The 19902-nt window shown below is 54.7% G+C and overlaps 1 protein-coding gene across 1 annotated transcript; it reads right to left on the bottom strand.

Moving 5' to 3' along the window:
- Positions 1-12657: 12657 nt before the first annotated feature.
- FBXL15 (F-box and leucine rich repeat protein 15) lies at positions 12658-19519 on the bottom strand. Its single transcript, XM_077351117.1, has 5 exons — positions 19260-19519; positions 18893-19079; positions 16552-17054; positions 14854-15064; positions 12658-12974 (listed from the first exon to the last, which is right to left on the bottom strand). The coding sequence occupies exons 1-4, from the start codon at positions 19286-19288 to the stop codon at positions 14875-14877; spliced, it is 909 nt and encodes a 302-aa protein (XP_077207232.1). The 5' UTR covers positions 19289-19519; the 3' UTR covers positions 12658-12974; positions 14854-14874.
- Positions 19520-19902: the final 383 nt, after the last annotated feature.

Here is a 19902-nt window from a genome sequence, read left to right on the forward strand (position 1 = left end):
TTCACAAGCTGACAGAGTCCCCAGGGCCAATATCCCTCCGCAGTTCTGGAAGCCATTTTGATGCGGAGGTGTCCCACGGGGCAGGAGTGACACCCCGATTTCCTTTTGCGCAGAGTGCTGGAATGAAGGATAACCCATTATGCTGACAGTATTCCAGGACAGCCCATTGCCCCAAACTCTGTGTGTCCCTGCTGGTTATTTTCCTGTAATTCAGTTCTGCTAACAGAAGCTCCATGACGTTGATCCAAAGAGCACATCCAGACGGAGTTCATCTAACTTCAGTTTTTCCTCTTGCGAATCAGTGTCTTGCATAGGCACGCTTCCTTTTAGGGAGCTGGGAAGTTAAACGTCACTTGCTGAGGGCAGAGTTACCAAGAAGAGGTCCGTCACAAGCCCTGTCTTGATAGCTGCCTCATGGGTCATTGAACAGTGGCAGCTTTGTCGCTTCCAGAAAATAGAAGCGCACGTGTACAGGACTGGCACAGACGGATGGGGGCATTTGAAAGTTTCTGAGCTTTCCAGAATGACTCATATGGCAAAATTGTGGCATACTAATTTCAGTTCATCAGGTGCAGTGGTCTCATTCAAGCAATCAGCGCCCCAGTTAAGAAAAACAGAATAAGCGATTTAAAGCAGGTAAGGGGGGTGGGGAGGACTGCAAACTCCCCTGGACGGTGTATGTTTCCAGACACACTTCCGGGGTCACCTTGAGCCTCTACTGAGTGACTCTTGCAATTATTCTTGAAGATGCCATCTCATGTTTAAATAAGCAGAAGTCTGGACTTGGACCCAGCCTACAAAAGCATGACAGTGAGAGTGGTTTCTCAGTGGAACAGGTTTCCTCGGGAGTTGGAGACTCTTAAGCAGAGGCTGGAGAGCCATCTGACAGAGAGGCTGATTCTGTGAAGGCTCAAGGGGGTGGCAGGTGACAGTGGAGGAGCAATTGGGATGTGAGTGTCCTGCATAGTGCAGGGGGTTGGACTAGATGGCCCAGGAGGTCCCTTCCAACTCTATGATTCTGTGATTCTATCTAACACCTTATTACGGCAAACTGCCCCCTTGTTACACTTCTGGATAACAAGGGGCCAACAAGCATGGCTATATAAAAGGAGATTGAGAGGGGACATGATAGCCCTCTTTAAGTATTTGAAAGGTTGTCACTTGGAGGAGGGCAGGATGCTGTTTCTGTTGGCTGCAGAGGAAAGGACGCACAGTAATGGGTTTAAACTTCAAGTACAACGATATAGGCTAGATATCAGGAAAAACATTTTCACAGTCAGAGTAGTTCAGCAGTGGAATAGGCTGCCTAAGGAGGTGGTGAGCTCCCCCTCACCAGTCTTCAAGCAAAGGTTGGATACACACTTTTCTTGGGTGCTTTAGGATGCTTTGGGCTGATCCTGCGTTGAGCAGGGGGTTCGACTAGATGGCCTGTATGGCCCCTTCCAATTCTACGATTCTGTGATTCTAGGATTCTATAACAAACACATCAGAAGGGGGCATCCATTGGACATCTCCATTCAAACGTGGATTCCCAACAGAGATGTTCAGATTCCAGCTTTCTTTCTCTTGAGCTCAGCAGAGATGAGATCCTGTCTGGAGAGTGGCTTCTTGTTGCCATCTCATCAGCAAGTAAAGTTTTGGAATTTGGTGCCTATCTGAAGAACTACTCTCTACTGGACCAGAGTCATGCTAAGAGTTGACCCAGCCTCTTCATTCTTAAGTCAGTTCTCATTTTCACGGAACCCTCTCTCAGCCTTAGGCCTTTATCTCCTGGGGCACAAGCCGAGGGTCAGAAGAGCCCTGCGCACTTAGGCTGATTCACAGACATGGAGTTTGTGCCTGGGGGGACCACGGATCAGGGCACCGTAGCTCACTGGCGCCACTGCTGCATCCACAGGGCTCGTGGGACGCAGGGCCGGAGGGAGCCCCTTAGAGCCCCAGCGCTTTCCCCAAGAGCAGCTCCAGGGGCAGCTGCCTTCACAGCGGAGCTCCAGTTGTTGGGAGCTGCCGGGGGGGGGGGACCTGCTCATCCTTCCAGCCTTTGGGGAGCATTATGGAGCTGGTCAGCAAAGTCTGCTGAAGCTGTTCTGGGCAGAGTTGGACTTGCGGGGGGTTAGGGCACCCTGTCTGAATGTGTTTATATGACTGATCTGGAGGACTACCCTGCTGGAGGGAAACAAAACGTTGGACTTGCCTGAAGGTCTCTTCTCACACCAGTAAGCAGAGAGATTCAGCAACTTGGTTGTTGATATGAGCTGGACGGTTTTATACCTGGAAGGGCACCCCCACTTTGTCCTAGGAAGGCATACAAAAAATGTGCATGCCTGCAACAAGAGAGGAAATGACCTAGTCAGCCTGGATATCTTTGCCCCATGGAAGAGAAGGAAACTTCAGGGGAGCTCCGGCATTCTTTTCCCCAGTCTCCCCGTCCCCGGATGGCCTAGTCTGTAGGAGCTGGTCTCTTCCTCCGTGCGGGCCTTGTGACCGGCCCCCAGGGGCTGTGTGCTCAGGCCTTTGGTGGCTGACCCGGGGGACTTGTGAGAGTGGAAAGTCCCATCTGCTTTTCATGAGCCCGGCTGCTGCTCCCAGCGCCTCTCCTGCTGCTGGTGGTCCTTCCTTCCCACTGGCTACTGCTCCTCTTGGGGAGACAGTGTTTCCAGACTGGCCCTCTGTGTCCCCTGCCAGCCGCAGGGAGCCAGAGGCAGCTGTTCCCGTGGCCTCCGTGGGTTCCTTTCCCCGCAGGTGTGGCCAACCCATCCCTGGACAGCACCTGTCTGGAGATGAGAACTGGTGGCTGGCCTCTTTTGGCATGTCAGATTTCCAAATCAATTTTGTGGGTTTTTTCCTGAGTTTCATTCTCACCCATCCCCACTCCCAGTTTGCGGTTCTCTTGCACATGCTTTTTATGGCTCAGATGTGACTTGGACTCTATATTGATCAAAATATATTACGCACTGTCAATTTACAGAACTCTCCAAAGTGATGTGGTGGATTGATGATGCTTTCTTGTTCAGTAAATTAGGTTGTCAGGCAATATCATAGGTTATCTCCTGTAAGTATCAGGCAGGTTTGATTTTAAGACACTGCTAATGCCAAGTTCAGCTCGCCGTTTTTGAAATATTGCAAAGACATCCAAGGAACAAGACATGAGGTGATATGTGTCATTCATTTTTAGGAATCTAGAAGGCTGAGCACCTAAAACATTGAACAAAATACATTACAGTGGAAGGGGCCTTGGGCTCACCGGAGGGGACACGTTTGACCTGTGCTCTCCCAGCTGCAGTGACTGAGGACCGGATCAGGTTCAAGGTTCTGGTTTTCACCTTTAAAGCCCTAGACCACCTGGGACCTTCATATCTTCAATACTGCCTCCTCCATGATGACCCTCCAAGACGCCTAAGCTCTGTCTAGCAAACCTTGCTGTGGGTCCCCACCTCCAAAGAAGTCAACCTGGCCTCAGCCAGGGCCCAGCCTAGCGCGATCAGGGGCCCCTGTGGGGCCGTAGGCAGTTCCTGTGAGGTGGGGCTCTTCCGCCAGGCCTGTGGCTGAGGCCTGGAAGCACCCTCTGTGCTCTGGCCTCCCAACCAACTAGCGCCTACCACCGACGATTCTTTAGGTGCCTCTCTGAGAAAGAGGCGGCCTGTCGGAAAATGTGAAACTTATTTTAATGTTAATAATTCCAGGGTTTATTATTTTATTTACTTACTGATGAGTACTGGCTGCATCGGCCTAGAAGGGCCAATTCGGACACCGCCGCGCACAGGGGAGTCAGCCTTGTAGTGTTGCTTCCACAGCCCCCCCCCCCCAGCGGAGGTCAGTAAAGAGCTGCCGGTTTGCCTGACCGCCTGGCGTTTCCCAGCTTTGTCAGTGCGTTAGAGTGGGCTGACCTGTGTCCGCCTCTGCAAAGTGGCTTGAAGTGCGCTTCTCAAGCCCCCGCCCCCCATCTCCCCTCCATCTCCCCCTTGGATCGAAAGCCAGCGGGGCACTTCCTAGTCTAGGGCCTCTGAAATGCAGCAACCTAGTCGGGAGGTGCCGGGGGACGGGGCACTTCCAGCGGGAGCCCTCCTTACGAAGGACCAGCCTGGATCTCGAATGGATTTGCAGAAGGCCATGACCTGTGCCTGAGCTAAATCAAAGAATGACAGGGGGGATTTTAATTGTGATTGTAATCCTTGCTGTTTGCCTTTTTCACACACTGTTCTCGAACTCTGAGCATTTGGTTGGCCGGCAGGTAAGCACGTGAACAGAAGGATCTCCCTGAATCTCCCCCCACCCCACCCCACCCCTGAAATCCCGTCTTTCTTATAAGGGATCTGCTTGCTCTCACTAGGGGATTTATTATTACTTAGTTGTAGTATGAAATTTGTCAGATGGTTATAAGTGTTATTAATTGGCATTTCAAATTGAATTAATCTGCAGTTCATTAGGGCGAGTGGCTGTGACAGAAAACCCAAACATTTATCTGGATGCAACAGGGAAGTGGAGGGCTGGGCTTGCAGGAAGAGCGGGGCTCACAGTCTGCCAGGCCCTCCGGTCCGTGCCCGGAGGCCGTCTGGGCTTCCATCTGCAGCCTCTCTGATGTCTGGAGACTTCAGGTCCTTTAACTGAAGAAAAGACGATTAAACAGATATAAAAATGACAAATTCAATCAACGGATCACCTGTGCCTGATTTATCATCGGTTAGAAGTGCAGACACGTAGGCATGTGCGCAGGAGGAAAAGGTGCCATCTGGTTGTCTCCAGGGAAATGTTGCTCCTGTGATTTAAAGGCCTCCGTAACGTCCTCCTGTCAAGAGCCTTGCAAGAGGAAGGCCCCTGCGGCTGCCTGGAGGGAGTCTGTCCATCTCATGACGAGCCCTTCGCCCGTCCCCTTCACGTCCAGCTTTTCCTGGCCCCATGGTCTGTTCCAGTGAGCCCTGTTTCCTCACGGCGGGACCAAAGTGTAGTCATTTTAGCTTCTAGGGCAGCGGTTCTCAACCTGGGGGTCGCAACCCCTTTGGGGGTCCACTGACCCTTCCCAGGGGTCCCCAAGGCTGCCACCACCACCTTCCTAATGGAGCGAGGGTTGCGTGCTCCGGCCACTTCGGTGATCACGGACAACTGAGGTGGCCAGCGCCTGCAGAAGCCTGGAGTGGCCCGAGCTCTGCACTTCAGTGGGGGCACCAGCGGGCGCCCTCAGCCAGAAACTTGGGGGTGATCTTTGCTGCCTCCTTAACAAGGGAAGTGCAGGTCACCAGAGTAGCCCAATCGGCATTTTCCCACCTGTCCCAAGCGAGGCTCTTAGCGTCCTGTCTGGACCCAAAACAGTGATCCGTGCACTGATCACCTCCAGGCTGGATTTCTGTAACTCGCTCTATGCAGCCCTGCCCTTGTCCCTGACCCACATTGGGGTCCACATTGCTGTTACGTTAGTAAAGTACTGAACTTGACTCGAGGGGACCAGGTTCCAAAGGTCCATGCAGGTGCCTTCTGTGTAAGCACAACCCTCCGTCTTTACAGTAGAAATGGCGTGGCAGAGTAAAGGTCACCAAGTCACAGCTGACTTCTGGCAGCCCCCCCTGGGGCTTTCTGGACAAGGGAAACAGAGCTACTTTGCCATTGCCTGCCTCCGTGGCACGACTGTGGACTTCCTTGGTGGTCTCCAGTCCGGATACTGACCTGCTGAGCTTCCCGATCTGACGAGACTGGGCCAGCCCGGGTCCTGCAGGTCAGGGCACGGTGGCTATAAGCCAGTAGTGTCCACGCGGTGCCTGCCCCCTGTGTGCTGCTGCCCTCACAGACACGTTCTCAGCTGCTTTCACAAATCAGAGCCAGTCTCGGGATAGGACATGCTTCAGTGGAGCCCAAGAAGCATCATGCCCTCTGTGCCCACCTAGGCACACCCGCTTGGAAAGGGCTGCCTTCCACCCAGGAGGCGGCTGAGCTGGGGAAGGGGGCAGAGGAAATGGGCAACGGCCTGTGCCTCTCCACCAGCTCCCCTTTCCTGGCACGGCAAAATTAGCCCCGGTTTCTGAATGGCCCCGCCCGAACAGTTGCCCCGCTGTGGCCTGAGAAGCCCCCGATCCATAGAGGTGTTTTGTAGCGGTACGAAATGCCTTCTCAGGATGCTGCGCGGGAAGAGGGCGCAGGGCCCGCCTTCTCCAGCAGAGGGAGCCCGAGCCCTTAGGCGCCCGCCCGCCTCTCTAGCCGCCTCCTGGCCGCTCTGCCATCGCAGCACACCTGAGCTGTGTTTCTCGTCCCGGGACGGGGGCAACCGAGGCTCTTGCCTGCAATGGCGTAAGGCTGCGCTGCTGAATAAAGTCAAGCGATGCAGTGGCATCCTGGCACGAGGGGGAGGCCGCGGACATTTGGGCTTGGTTCCATGGCCATTGCCAAAAAAAAAAAAAGATTGTAATTTTACTGCTCTGACACCTGGAGAGAGAGGCTTGGTGATAGTTTGAGAAACAACACAGCCGATATTTGGAGTAACTTTAGGTGTCCACTTGAGCAGCCTAGGAGACCCCCCTCCTCCACTGGGCAGGGGGCATTTGATGTGCCCAAGAAGGGTCTTTGTCATTTTAAAAAATGGTGGGCTCCTGTAGGGGCACAAATGACAGACCCCGTTGGCTATTCAGCTACTAAACATGTGGCTGAGCAAAGGGGTCATCGGAGAATATGACTCAACGTACATGCAATGAACTACGCTTTGTTGTCGTTGTTAGTTGCAAAGTCATGTCTGACCCATGCACAATGATCCTCCAGGCCTTCCTGTCCTCTACCATTCCCCGGAGTCCATTTAAGTCTGCACCGACTGCTTCAGTGACTCCATCCAGCCACCTCGTTCTCTGTCGTCCCCTTTGCTCCCAGCAGTAAGCTCTTCTCCAGGGCGTCTCCAGGAGCTACTCTAAAGGTAAAGGTATCCCTGGTGCAAGCACCGAATCATGTCTGACCCTTGGGGTGACGCCCTCTAGCGTTTTCATGGCAGACTCAATACAGGGTGGTTTGCCAGTGCCTTCCCCAGTCATTACCGTTTACCCCCCAGCAAGCTGAGTACTCATTTTACTGAACTTAGAAGGATGGAAGGCTGAGTCAACCTTGTTGGGATTGAACTTCTAGCCTCATGGGCAGAGCTTTCAGACTGCATGTCTGCTGCCTTACCACTCTGCGCCACAAGAGGCTGTAGGAACTACTCTATTGTGGTTAAATTGATTCCCCTGTTTACTAAGATCATGTAACAGATTTGTTTTTACCTTAAAAATATTATGAATTGAGTTTAATCTGATTTTTAAAATCCTGGGTTTTATCCTGACTTCCTTCTGTCAGGACATTGTCCGATGTCTCTCCGCCAGAGAACGGTGGAGGAAGGGAGTCACACAACCCATCATTTGTCATGGACAATAACGGGTGAGGAGTGGGATCCAGACTAGAGTGACTGTACCCTTTAGCAGAGTTTCAGTCTCAGGCAGTGGAGCTTGAAATCCACCTCCGAGCACTTCAAGAGGACTTTGTGGTGTTGTGTTGTGGGGGGAGGGGGTGCCAAAGCAAAATCAGTCTGTTCTAGGAAAAAAAATAAAAATGACTTTTTAAAGACTTGAGGACAGGTGAGTAGACTTGAGGCAAAGGATATTTTATAAGGGAAAATTTTTAAAGTTGGGATCTGCCGTGCCTCAAGAATGGCCGTCCAGCGCAAGAGAACCTGGGCCAGGCAAGCTGGGACACCTGGCAGTGATCCACCGCAGAATCTCCCAGGACCCTTCCCCACATGCGGCCCCCGCTCGGCCTGGGAGAGGCAAGTGCAGACCGTTGGTTGTTCTGGATCTCCTGGAATTGGACAGCAACTCAGGAGGCTCAAGGGAAACCCCAGGCGATTCTGTGTTTTTTCTTTAGGGACCTTCATTTGCTGGATCTGATTTTTAACGTTCCACCCAATTCAAGGGGATCCTTTTCTCCTTTGTGGATGGAACAATTATCATAATCACTGTTAAAGACAGAAAAGCTGAAACAGCCTGGATATCGGTGTGTAATTAAGCTTGCAGCCTCCAGTCCACCGGCAGCTCTTACCTTACCTTACCTGAAGGAAAGGCATGCTGCTGCAGAAGGCAGGAGGACAAGCACCTCCAGGGTCACCTGCGGGCCTTTTGGCCTCCTTGAAAGCACACAGCCCCAGGACTTGCCCTGCTACTTTGAAGTAGAGTCGCCCATTCTTGGCAGTCTTGCCAGTTCTTGCCAGCAGGTCCATCCATCGCATGCCAGGCTGATGCTGCACCTCTTGCCTGGTTGGGACCTGGTCGGCAGACGGGTTGCCGCAGTTGCCACGATGCTGGGGATGCCCCCCCCATTCCCTTCATTTGAGGGCATCAAAATTAGATGCAATAACGGAATCAAGCAATAAACAGACAAAACAGCCCCACAGAATTTAGTGTCTCCCCGCAAAAACCCTTCCCAAGAAACCGGACAGCAAAGTGCATCTTTCCAGCCGAGCTGCTCTTGAACAAACCTGCTTTGTGGAACCTCCCAAACAAGATCTGAAGGCGGAGGAGTCCAAGCAGGCCTGTCTGGCTGCTTCCAGGCGAGCCCCGAAATATCGGGCAAAGATGGTGCTCAGTGCTCATGGATGGGATGGCTTAGGAGCTTCGCTGGCATTGCTTTTCTCATGCTCTGACTTTTGTTGTTAATAGTTTGGTTTTAAGTAAACTCTTACCTGTTGGATTCCAGAAAAGTTCCCGTTGGTAGCAGAGGATACCCATAGCACTGACCTATGTGCTGAATGGTACCCACTAGAGATCAGGGGGGAAATTTCAAAAGTAGTTCATCAGTGGAACAGACTGCCTCAGGAGGTGGAGAGCTCCCCTTCACTGGCCGTCTTCAAGCAGCGGCTGGACAGATCCTTCTCCTGGATGCTTTGGGCTGATCCTGCCTTGAGCAGGGGGTGGGTCTGGATGGCCTGCATGGCCCCCTCCCACTCTAGGAGTCTAGTTCAGCAGTGGAAGGGGCTGCCCCAGGAGGTGGGGGGCTCCCCCTCACTGGCCGTCTTCAACCAGTGGCAGGACAGATCCTTCTCCTGGATGCTTTGGGCTGATCCTGCCTTGAGCAGGGGGTGGGTCTGGATGGCCTGCATGGCCCCTGCCCACTCTAGGATTCTAGGAGTCTAGTTCAGCAGTGGGATGGGCTGCCTGAGGAGGTGGGGAACTCCCCCTCACTGGCCGTCTTCAAGCAGCAGCTGGACAGATACTTATCCCGGATGCTTGACGCTGACCCTGAATTGAGCCTGCATGTCCCCGTCCCACTCTAGGAATCTATAAGTTTAGATCAACCATGGAATGGGCTGCCTGAGGAATCATAAAATCATAGAATACAGTTGGAAGATACCTCATGGGTCATCTAGTCCAACCCCCTGCACTATGCAGGACACTCACAACCCTATCACTCATCCACTGTAACCTCCCACCCCTTAAGCTTTCAGAGAATCAAGCTTCTCCGTGAGATGGCTATCCAGCCTCTGCTTAAAATTTTCCAAAGATGGAGAATCTACCACCTCCCGAGGAGGCCTGTTCCGCTCTGTCAGGAACTTCTTCTGCATGTTGAGATGGAATTTCTTTTGAATTAATTTCATCCCATTGGTTCCGGTCCATCCCTCCAGGACAAGAGAGACCATTTCTGCTCCATCCTCTACATGGTACCCTTTTAAATACTTGAAGATGGTTATCAGATCCCCTCTCAGTCATCTCCTCTCCAGGCTAAACAGACCAAGCTCCCCCAACATTTCATCATACGTCTTGGTCTCCAAGCTCCTCACCATCTTTGTTGCCCTCCTCTGGACACACTCCAGTTTGTCTAAATCCAACTGGGGTGCCCAGAACTGAACACAATACTCCAAGTGAGGCCAAACCAGAGCAGAGTGAAGTGGTACCATCACCTCCCATGATCTGGACATGATACTCCCTTTGATACAGCCCCAAATCCCATTAGCCTTTTTAGCCACCGAGTCACACTGCTGACTCATATTCAATGTGTGGTCTAAGACTCTTAGATCCTTTTTGCACATGCTACTGCCAAGACAAGTCTCCCCCATCCTATATTGGTGTATTTGGTTTTTCCTACCTAAATGCAGAACTTTACATTTGTCCCTATTGAACTTCATTTTTTTCAGTTTAGCCCACTTCTTGAGCCTATCAAGATCATCCTGTGTTCTGTTGCTGTCTTCAGTTGTGTTTGCTACCCCTCCCAGTTTAGTATCACCTGCAAATTTAATAAGTATCCCCTCTAACCCCTCATCCAAATCTTTTATAAATGTGTTGAACAACACAGGCCCCAGGACAGATCCTTGAGGGACTCCACTTGTCACTCTTTTCCAAGAAGATGCTGAACCATTAACAAGTACCCTCTGGGTGCAATTTGTCAACCAGTTATCAATCCACTGGATCGATCCACTGGATCCATACCACATTTTACCAACTTGTCAAAAAGAATATCATGTGGAACCTTATGAAAAGCTTTACTGAAATCCAGATAGACTTTGTCCACAGCATTCCCCTGATCCAGCAAGGTAGTCACTTTCTCAAAAAAAAAGAGATAAGGTTGGTCTGACATGTTCTTGCGAAACCTGTACTGAGATTTAGAAATCACAGCTCTCTGTTCCAGCTGCTCAAGGACTGACTGATGATTTGTTCCAAAATTTTGCAAGCTACAGACTTCAAGTCGATAGTTACCCAGATCTTTTTTCCCCCTTTCTTGAAGATGGGGACAACATTTGCCTGCCTCCAATCATCTGGCACCTCACCTGTTCTCCAAGAAGTGTCAAAAAGAATGGTTCAGGGATGACATCTGCAAGTTCTTTTAGTACCCCTGGATGCAGTTCATCTGGCCCAGAAGACTTTAATTTAAAGAAACTAGGTGTTTGTGGACTGCCCCAACAGTGATCCTAGGCCACCCTTCCCGTCCCCCGTGTTGTGTTACATTTTTGCCACATTGATCACTATTTCCCTCACAAGAGAAGACCGAGGAGAAATAGGAGTTAAGCAGTTCAGCCCTCTCTTCATCATCATCTGTTATAATTTCACTTTCTTGTCCTTGCAGTGGTCCTGTAGTGTCCCTATTCTTTTTCTTGCTTGAAATATAACTAAAGAAGCCTTTTTTGTTATGTTTAGCATTTCTTGCTAGCCTAAGCTCATATTGAGCTTTAGCTTTTCTAACACTGTCCCTACAATTATTGATTTGTTTATACTCATCCTTGGTAATAAGGCCTTTCTTCCATTTCCTAAATGACTCTTTTTTATTCCTCAAATCATTTGACAGCAGTTTATGGAGCCACCTTGGCTTCCTCAGGCTCCTTCCATCTTTCTTTCGCAAGGGAATTGTGATTGAGCCTTCAGTTTTAAGAAACTTCCAGCCCTCTTCAACTCCCATCTCTTTAAGACTTTCTGACCACAGGACCCTACCCAATATATCTTTCTGTGAAAATAGGCTTTCCTGAAGTCCAGTCTATACGTACAACTACGTAAAGGTTTTCTCTTTCCCACAGTTGAAGATTCCAAAAGCACATGGTCACTGCTACCAAGTGTGCCCACTACTTCCACCTTACCTACCAGTTCATCCCTATTGATGAGAATCAAGTCTGAAATAGCAGAGCCCCTGGTTCCCCTCTCTACTTTCTGGGAATGAAGCTGTCGGCAAGACAAGTTAAGAATTTAACGGAGTTTGCATCTTTAGCAGAGTTGGTCCTCCAACAGACATCTGGGTAATTGAAGTCACCCATGACCACTGTTTCCCCCCTCTTTGAAAATTGTGTAATTTGGTCTAGCAGTAAGTATCTCATTCAAGTCCTCTGACTGGCTTGGTGGTCTATAGCAGACCCCCCCAATAATACCATTCTCATTTCCTACTCCTTTTACATTTACCTAATTTTCAGTTACCTGTATTTCTTCACAAGTATAAAGATTCCTAACATATACTGCTACACCTCCCCCCTTCTTTTCTTGTCTGTCCCTTCTGAATAGATTGTCCCCCTCGATTCTAGTATTCCAATTGTGAATATTATCCCACCAAATTTCTTTGATTCCTATTAGGTCATAGCCCCTTCCTCTATTAGGACTACTAGTTCTAACAGGAGGTGGGGAGCTCCCTCTCACTGGCGGTCTTCAAGCCATGGCTGGACAGAGACTTCCTTCTTGAGGCTGATCCTGCATTGAGCAAGGTGCGGGGTGAGGTGTTGGACCAGATGGTCTGTATGGCCCCTTCCAACTCTATAGTTCTATGATTTTTAATGAAAGAAAACCAGGTGACTGTAGGCATTCCATCTTGTAAAATGAGGGAGAAACAGGTCCTTTAACCATTTTGCTCTGAAGGTCTCATTTTAAAGTGACAAGAGAAAAGGTGGGGGGGTGGGGGCTTGACTGGTATAGTCCTACCACTGCCGGGATCCGCAGACCACAGGATCCCAGGGAGAAGCCGCAAGTAGTCCCCTGAAGGCAAGGGCCAGCTAGAACACAGACCCCGACACAGAGAAAGTTTGGGGGGGGGATGGGGTGACAGACTGACAGCCTAATTTCAGTACCCAAAAGGCAGAAGAATGGCCCAGGTGTCTCCACCGGAGTCCGCTTGTGGGGGCCATTCAGAAGCCTTTGGGCTGTAAGGCCTTTCTTCTGAAACCCGAAGCAAAAATGAAGGACAAAATTCCTGTTTGTAGCATTTGAGTTCTGTATTTCTCAGCACAGCAGCACATGCTGAAATGCAGGCTGTCAACTTCAACTCTAGGCCAGGTTGGAAGAGCTCAACTCATGATCTCCGGTTTGATTTTGCAAACAACAGATTTCAATTCACTTCCAGCTGCTGCCCCCTCTTGCCTTTGTTTCCTTCCGCCCACACCTGGAGGCAGATCCACGGTGGCCTGGTGCCCACTGGGGGCCCTGAGCGACCAGCCTGCAGCCAGAGACCGAGGAGGGCGCCTGGGGCCAGGCCTTCTCCGGAGCAACTGGCCTTGCCATCCACACCGCCTCCTGTCAAAGACGACAAACAAAGGAGACAGAGATTTAACAAGGTTTAACCAGGAAGGCTCCAACACAACTGCCTCGGCTGGGCGGACAGGCACAAGGGCAGGCAAGGGAGGAGGAGGAGGAGGAGGAAGCCCCTGCGTGTGAGTTCTCAGCAGCAAGAGAAGCCCTCCCCCCACCTAGGGATGCTTGCCGAAATGCTGAAGTTGTTTTGTCTTGTATTGTTGCAGGTACGTGATGGTGGATAGTGAAGAGAATCAGAAGACACCCAAACCGGCCAGAAACATAGAAGTTGGAAGGGACCTCCTGGGTCATCTAGTCCAACCCCCTGCACTAGGCAGGACACTCCCAACCCTCTTGCTCACCCACTATCACTTGCCACCGCCGTGAACCTTCACAGAATCAGCCCCCAGCCAAAGAAGGGGAGTGGGGGAGAATGGAGCCCCTCTCTCCCAAGCGTAGTTGGCAGCAGTTCTGTTGCCCCAGGGGGAGTGCCTCAGTGGGTCCCAGGTGGGTGCCTGGCCGGGAGCATCTCTGCCTCCCCCCCCCCACACACACACACTCACACACAGGGCCGAAGTCAAAGCCCCAGGGGACTTGGGTGCCTTCTCCCTGTCCGGGCAGCAGGTGCCCCTTTGCGGAGGGGGACTGGCCGTTGTGTCCTGCACACAGGCAGCCCTTGAGCGAGAGAGGGACAGACCTCTAGCCGGCCACAGGGACAGACACGCTCCCAACCGCTGCACCACTGGAGCAGGCCTGTGGCTGAAGGGCAGGCGAGTCTGCTGCACCTCTGCCCTCTCAGGGACCGGAATGCCCAATCCGAATCCAGCGGAAGGCGCTCTCCATCTTGACGTCCCAGGAGCTGCACAGAGACGCAGCAGCCGGCCTCCGATGGGCGTATTTCTTGGCACACAGTTCCCGCACTGCTCCAGACCGCAGAATCTGTTAGAGCTACAAGCTGCCCACGGGGAGGAAGGGCCCAGCCCCCTTGCTAGCAGCCCCAGAGGCCCTCTTTCCCTTCTCCCAAGAAGTTGATTTGCCACACTGCTAATCACCAAGGGAGAGACATACAAGGACCTCATGAAGCCAGAGAGGAAAATGATTAAGAGAGCATACATCAGCTGCAAACCTGCTAGGAAATATAAATCCCGCGAGTGCTGGGGCTGGCCCCATCTTCTCCCTGACTACCCCCCGCATCCTTGAGGGCTGAAGTGGCTCCTGCTTCCTTATCTGAGGCTCTACAGGTACAGGAGAGCCCTGTCTGCAACCATGCTGGAAGCTGCAGCCCACACTCTGTTGCAGGGCCAGGGAGCCCAGGAGATGCTGCTGCTGCTGCTGCTGCCGCTGCCCCTCTACCTGGCTGGCTAACAAGCAGTTGAGGTACCTGCTGAGTGGTCTCCTCTCCTGGTGCAAGCTCTAGAAACCTGCACCAAGTAGTCATGTTCACCTAGCAGAAAGTAAAAGCTAACCTCTATGACTATGGAAGTAAATGTCCTCCGGAGCAAAGCGCCATGCAGCCTTTGAGCACACCTGCAGTCATTTCCCAAACACACCCTCCTGCCAGCAGGTTCCAAAGGAGCTTGCATGGGGAAGCATAACCCTACCTGCACGCACACCCCTCCAGAGCCCCCATGGCCAAGTCACGAAGAGGAAGGGGGCTGCCTTTTCCTTTAAGAGCAATGTGGGGGGGCACCCTTTTCAGCACCCCCTCCCAGAACAAGGAGCTCCTGTCCCTCGCCTGCCTGCCTGCCTGCCACCCTCCCCTCCCCTCCCCTCCCGTGAGTGGAGCTCCAGAAGGGGGGAATGGACTCTGCGGCCCCTTTGCTGCTTCAAATAAACGTACAATGGATGAGCCGGCTGCCTCTTCACCCCCCCCCCTCTTCACCTTCTCAGCAGCAGCTGTCCCCTAGATCTGAAGGTGGATGAAGGGGGCGTAGCCCACCACGCCCTGCAGGAGAACCACGGCCAGCTGCATCGGAGGCTCCACGTCCAGCTCCACCCCCCGGCTGCGCAGGTTGCTCAGGCTGGACTCCAGCACGTCGTGGCAATGCTTCACCTTCAAGGCCCGCAGCTTGGGGCAGTACTCAGCCAGGGTCCTGCCAAGGAGAGGAAGAGGCAGGGTCGGTTTCCCTTGCCCGGGAACAAAGCGCGGCCCGTCTGAGGCCGAGGGGGGTGTCGGGTCTGCAGCAGGGCCATGCTCTTTGCTCTCCTCCACGCCCGCCAGCTTAACTCGCCGAGCGTCTTCTTCTGTGTCTGACTCCACTGGCTCGCGTGGGGCTGCCTGTGCCAGCAAGGGGAGAGTAGACAGCTGGGCCCAGCAGTAGAACGTGGGCCCAGCAGTAGAACGTCAGAGAGGAGGCCTTTCCTAGAAGGGCTCTTGGGTTAAGGATGGGGCAGTCATGTCTTCCAGAGGGGCTGATCTCCGTCATCGGGAGGGCAGCTGTGATTCTGGAAGAACTCCAGGCCCCAACTGTAGGTCCTTTGCAGTCCAGGTACCCCTTAATTTCGAACTGGTCCCCTCAGATGTACAACCAAAGCGATAGAAGTAAGAGCTCGTGACCCTACAGAGCAGGCGCAACTGATACCATTCAAGTAGCCAACCTGACATCTGTATCACGTTCCATGTAAGTTATTTAACGTTCAATGTAAACTGCCCAGAGCTGCAAAGTAATGGGGGGCATAGAAATCTAAATAAATAAATAGATAAAATAAAGAGAGGACTCCGCCAACAAAGGCGAGATCGCTAGAGCAGGGGTAGTCAACCTGTGGCCCTCCAGATGTTCATGGACTACAATTCCCATGAGCCCCTGCCAGCGTTTGCTGGCAGGGGCTCATGGGAATTGTAGTCCATGAACATCTGGAGGGCCACAGGTTGACTACCCCTGCACTAGAGTGTTCCTCCGGCACCTGCAGCCAAGCGTTTGCTCCAAGGAGAGTTTCCTGTGCTGCGGGGCTTCATGTTTCTCCCACCTGCCCTCCAGGGATCCCAAGGCCAGTGACGGCACCTTGAAGAAGCCCCTTTCCCGCTCTTTAAAGTTCCAGTCTTCCCACCCCCCCCCCCTGGAGGGCCAGCTTGGTGCCGTGGTTAGGGGAGCGGCTTCTAGTCCGGCAGGCCGGGTTTCATTCTGCGCTTCCCCACATGCAGCCAGCAGGCTGACCTTGGGCTAGTCAGAGCCCTGATAAGGCTGTTCTGACCAAACAGGAATATCAGGGCTCTCTCAGCCTCACCTACCCCACAGGGTGTCTGTTGTGGGGAGAGGAAAGGGAAGGTGAAAGGAAGCCACTTGGAGACTCCTCCTGGTAGAGAAAAGTGTCCTATAAGAACCGACTCTGCTCCTTCCCCTGATTCTTCCTCATTCTGTCCGGGGCCACACTGATCTTCTCCCGCCGTCTCACTTGTACAATCTGAGCACCGCATGCCAACGCACAAAGCAGGGGGTGACCAGCACGCACTACCCAGCCCGAAATGCTGTCTTGCTTGGTGCAAACGCCCCCAGAGTTGCCCGCCCCGTCAGAAGCCAAGCGCAGCTAAGCCCCCCAGAGCCAAGCCCCAGGGCAGGGCCCCCGCCCAGCTCCCGCGTACCTGATGGAGGCGTCCTTGACCCGCAGGCAGCCCGTGAGGTCCAGGTGCTCCAGGTCCGGGCAGCCTCTGGCGACCTCTTCCACGGCGGCATCACCCACATTGGTGTTGACAGCCAGCGAGAGAGACTTGAGGCGGGCACACCGCTGGGCCAGGTAGCCGATGGCGTCGTCCTTCAGCTGCCGGCAGGCCGTGAGGTCCAGCTGCTCGAGGCCCCGGCAGTGGTCGGCCAGGCTGCGCAAGGAGAGGCCGTCCACCCACTCGCAGTGGGCCAGAGAGAGCTGCCGCAGGCGAGGGCAGCTCAGGGAGATGGCCACCAGGGTCCGTCGGCTCAGCTGCGCACAGCCGCTCAGCTCGATGCGCTGCAAGTGGTGGTTCTGGCCAATGACCGGGAGGAGCTCCGCGTCCGACAGCCAGGCAGAGCAGTTCTGCAGGGCCAGCTGCTGTAGCGCCTCATTGTCCCGGAGCAGGGCGGAGAAGGCGCTCTTGGGCACCTCAGGGCCAGCCTGCCAGGCGAGAAGACAGCTGCACTCAGGGCGCAAGCAAGCAAGCAGCACTCGTCCCCAGGCCAGGCCCGACCCATGAAGCCCACGGCACGCGGCTGCCTGCAGGGCCCCAGAGTCCCCACCCCCCCCACCCCCAGCAACAGGCTTGTCATCCAGGGCAGTCCCCCCCTGGAGCCAAGGAACGCACAGCTGAACTGCTGCCCCCCCCCCCGCCCGGGGCTCGGGCCAGGGCTGCAGTGGGACCTCCGGCCGTAGGCCAAAGCTCTCTCTTCTGGCCAAACGCCCCCCAGAGGAAGCCACCCCCCCAGTATCCTCCACCCCACAGTTCAAAGTCTAGTCCTCTTGGCCCAGAAGGTGCCACTCTTGATGGGCGGACGCCCCAACACTCAACCCGACACCAGCTACATTTGGACTCCTTGGATCTGATGGGATGTGCCCCAGACCCCTGGACCTCTCCCTGCCCCACACCTGCTTTGAAGAAAGAGTGTGCAGGGAACACCAGCATCCTGCAAGCCCAGGGCAGAGGCTACCAGGGGCTGCCACCCTGAGGGCGACACCAGGGCAAAGACCGGCAATCTGTTTATGTCGAAAACAGAGGCTGCAAGCAGGGCACGTTAAGTTTGGGAGCACGTTGTCCTCACTGCTGGCTGGAATCCGTTGCTTCAACGAAATCCAGCCCTTTCTGTGCTCCCAGGGCTACCCGGTGGGAAAGGAGCCCCCTGGCGTTCTTCGGCGTTCTTCCGGGAGCAGGTGGTGCCACTGGCGGCTGGCTCAGCCCCTTCGCGTGCTGGATCTATCCCAACTTTATTTCCCGGGCAGCCGTGTGATGAATTGTGCCGCAAGGGAGGGGGAAGGGGTCTCCTTCTTGCAGCAGAGAAGGCTGGCTGTTTGCCAAGAGTCTGCATTTTGCCACCAGATTGCTGCCCACCCAAGAATCAAAACTCGGATTATGCTTGGGGGGGGGGGGGGGGACGAGGGTGAACCACTCAAGTGTTCCAACACACGGTCAACGCTGAGAGGGTCCCGAGGAGAGCAAGGAGGAGGATCCGGGGCCTGGGGACCCAGCCCTGTGAGGAAAGGCCGAGGGAATGTTCAGGCTGGGGGAGCGGAGGCTGAAAGGGGACATAATGGCTGCCTTTCCATATCTGAAAGGCTGTCAACTTAGAGGAGGGCAGGGAAAGGTTCCTGTTGGCTGCAGAGGAGAGGACCTGCAGGAATGGAGAACAATATTGCCTAGATATCAAGAAAAAAAATGTTCCATTCCAGTAGTAGTTCAGCAGTGGGATGGGTTGCTTCAGGAGGTGGGTAGCCCCCCCCCCTCGCTGACCATCTTCAAGCAGGGGCCGGACAGATCCTTATTTTGGGCTGATTCTGCACTTACTTTGTTTTTTCTGTTTCCTCTATTCCCCCCCCCCCCACACACACACACACACGCACAAATTGAAACAGAAAGTATTCTGCACTTGATTGGGGACGTTCAGAGTGGGGAGGGAAGGCAAGTGCAGCAGGAGTCTCTTTTCTTGAAGGGGGGGGCGAATTGGAGACAGCAGAGAAGGGGAATAAATCCAAGAGGCAAATCTCTGCTGGGAGAAGTTTGGGCTTCTGGAACGCTGTTGCTTTAAGGGAAGTCTTGCAACCAGGAACCAGGAAGTCCTTGAACTTATGCCCTGGCCAATCAGGGAAGGCTGCTTTGCTACAGCTTTGGTGGTAGCAATTTGCAAAAAGGAAATATTGGGAGCTCTCTTGGGGGGGGGGGGCGTGCACTGAGGCCTCTGCGTCCAGCTGCGGGGGGGCCCTCCCCCTCCCCCTCCCCCTCCCCCTCCCCCCGGCGTTGTTACCTGTCGGGCGTCGAAGCAGCGCAGGCGGGCGAGGCGCAGGCGGACGAGGGCGCGGAAGGCGCGGCTGACCCTCCGCAGGCGCAGCAGTTGGCGCAGCGGCAGGCGGCCCAGCACGTGCGGCACCAGCACGTCCTCCCACGGCAGCGCCAGCAGGCCGGGCCCCCCCCGACCCGCACCCCCGGCTCGCCTAAGGAAGGAAGGAGGGAGGGAGGGAGAGGGGGGGTCAGAAGCCGCGCCGGAGACCCCGCCCCCCCGCGACCCCCCCTGGCCCGGCCCGGACCCCGGCTCGCCTGCGGAGGGGGGGAGGGGGGTCAGAAGCGGCGCCGGAGACCCCGCGCCCCCCCCCCCCGCGCCCCGGCAGCCTCACCTGGCCCCCGCCGCCTCGTCCTCCTCCATCCGCCGCCGAGCGCCGCGCACGGGCACCGGGGGGGATGGGGGCGTTAGGGGCGGCCCTCCGACGTCACCCTCCGCCCCTCCCTGTGCGGAGCCAGCTCCGCCTCCTGCGCTCCGGCGGGCCAGTGGGTGGCGAGGCGGCCGCGGGGCGGAGGGCGAGCGACGGAGGCGCAGGGAGGAGGAGGAGGAGGAGGAGGGAGGCCGCCAGAGCCCAGCCCCCCCCCCCCCCGCCGCCCAGGGGCCGCCGAGGAGCCGCCCGCAGTGCCCGGCTCGCCTTCCGGGGCTTGAGACGGAATTTCCGTTGCGCTCCTTTGCACCCGCCGGAGCCGCTCTGCCGCGCCTCCTCCCTCCCTCCCCCTCTCTGTGCGGGGCGGCCCGTCGAGGGCTTGGAGGGCTGGTCCTGGCTCCGCTCAGTCGCCTCCTCTGCGGGCTGCACAGGCCGAGCCCCCCCCCCCGGCTTGCCCGCGCCCCTCTTCAGCTGGGGTGGCCCCAACCGACCCCCGTGCCCCCAGGGAGGGAGCGGAGTAAAGTGGTGGCATCGCCTCGCGTGATCCGGTCACTCTCTGCTTTTAATACATCCTAAGATGTTCGCCTTTTGAGCCACTGAGTCACGCTGC

The sequence above is a fragment of the Paroedura picta genome, chromosome 8, assembly GCF_049243985.1.
Source record: "Paroedura picta isolate Pp20150507F chromosome 8, Ppicta_v3.0, whole genome shotgun sequence".
NCBI classification, from domain to species: Eukaryota; Metazoa; Chordata; class Lepidosauria; order Squamata; family Gekkonidae; genus Paroedura; species Paroedura picta.

What these genes read in the sequence shown, in the direction of transcription:
- FBXL15 (XM_077351117.1), bottom strand. Translation starts at nt 19,288, where the DNA reads ATGGAGGAGGACGAGGCGGCGGGGGCCAG. An exon ending in GACGAGGCGGCGGGGGCCAG is followed by an intron (nt 19,080 to 19,259) that starts GTGAGGCTGCCG and finishes TTCCTTCCTTAG; the next exon opens with GCGAGCCGGGGGTGCGGGTC. An exon ending in GCTGCTTCGACGCCCGACAG is followed by an intron (nt 17,055 to 18,892) that starts GTAACAACGCCG and finishes CTCGCCTGGCAG; the next exon opens with GCTGGCCCTGAGGTGCCCAA.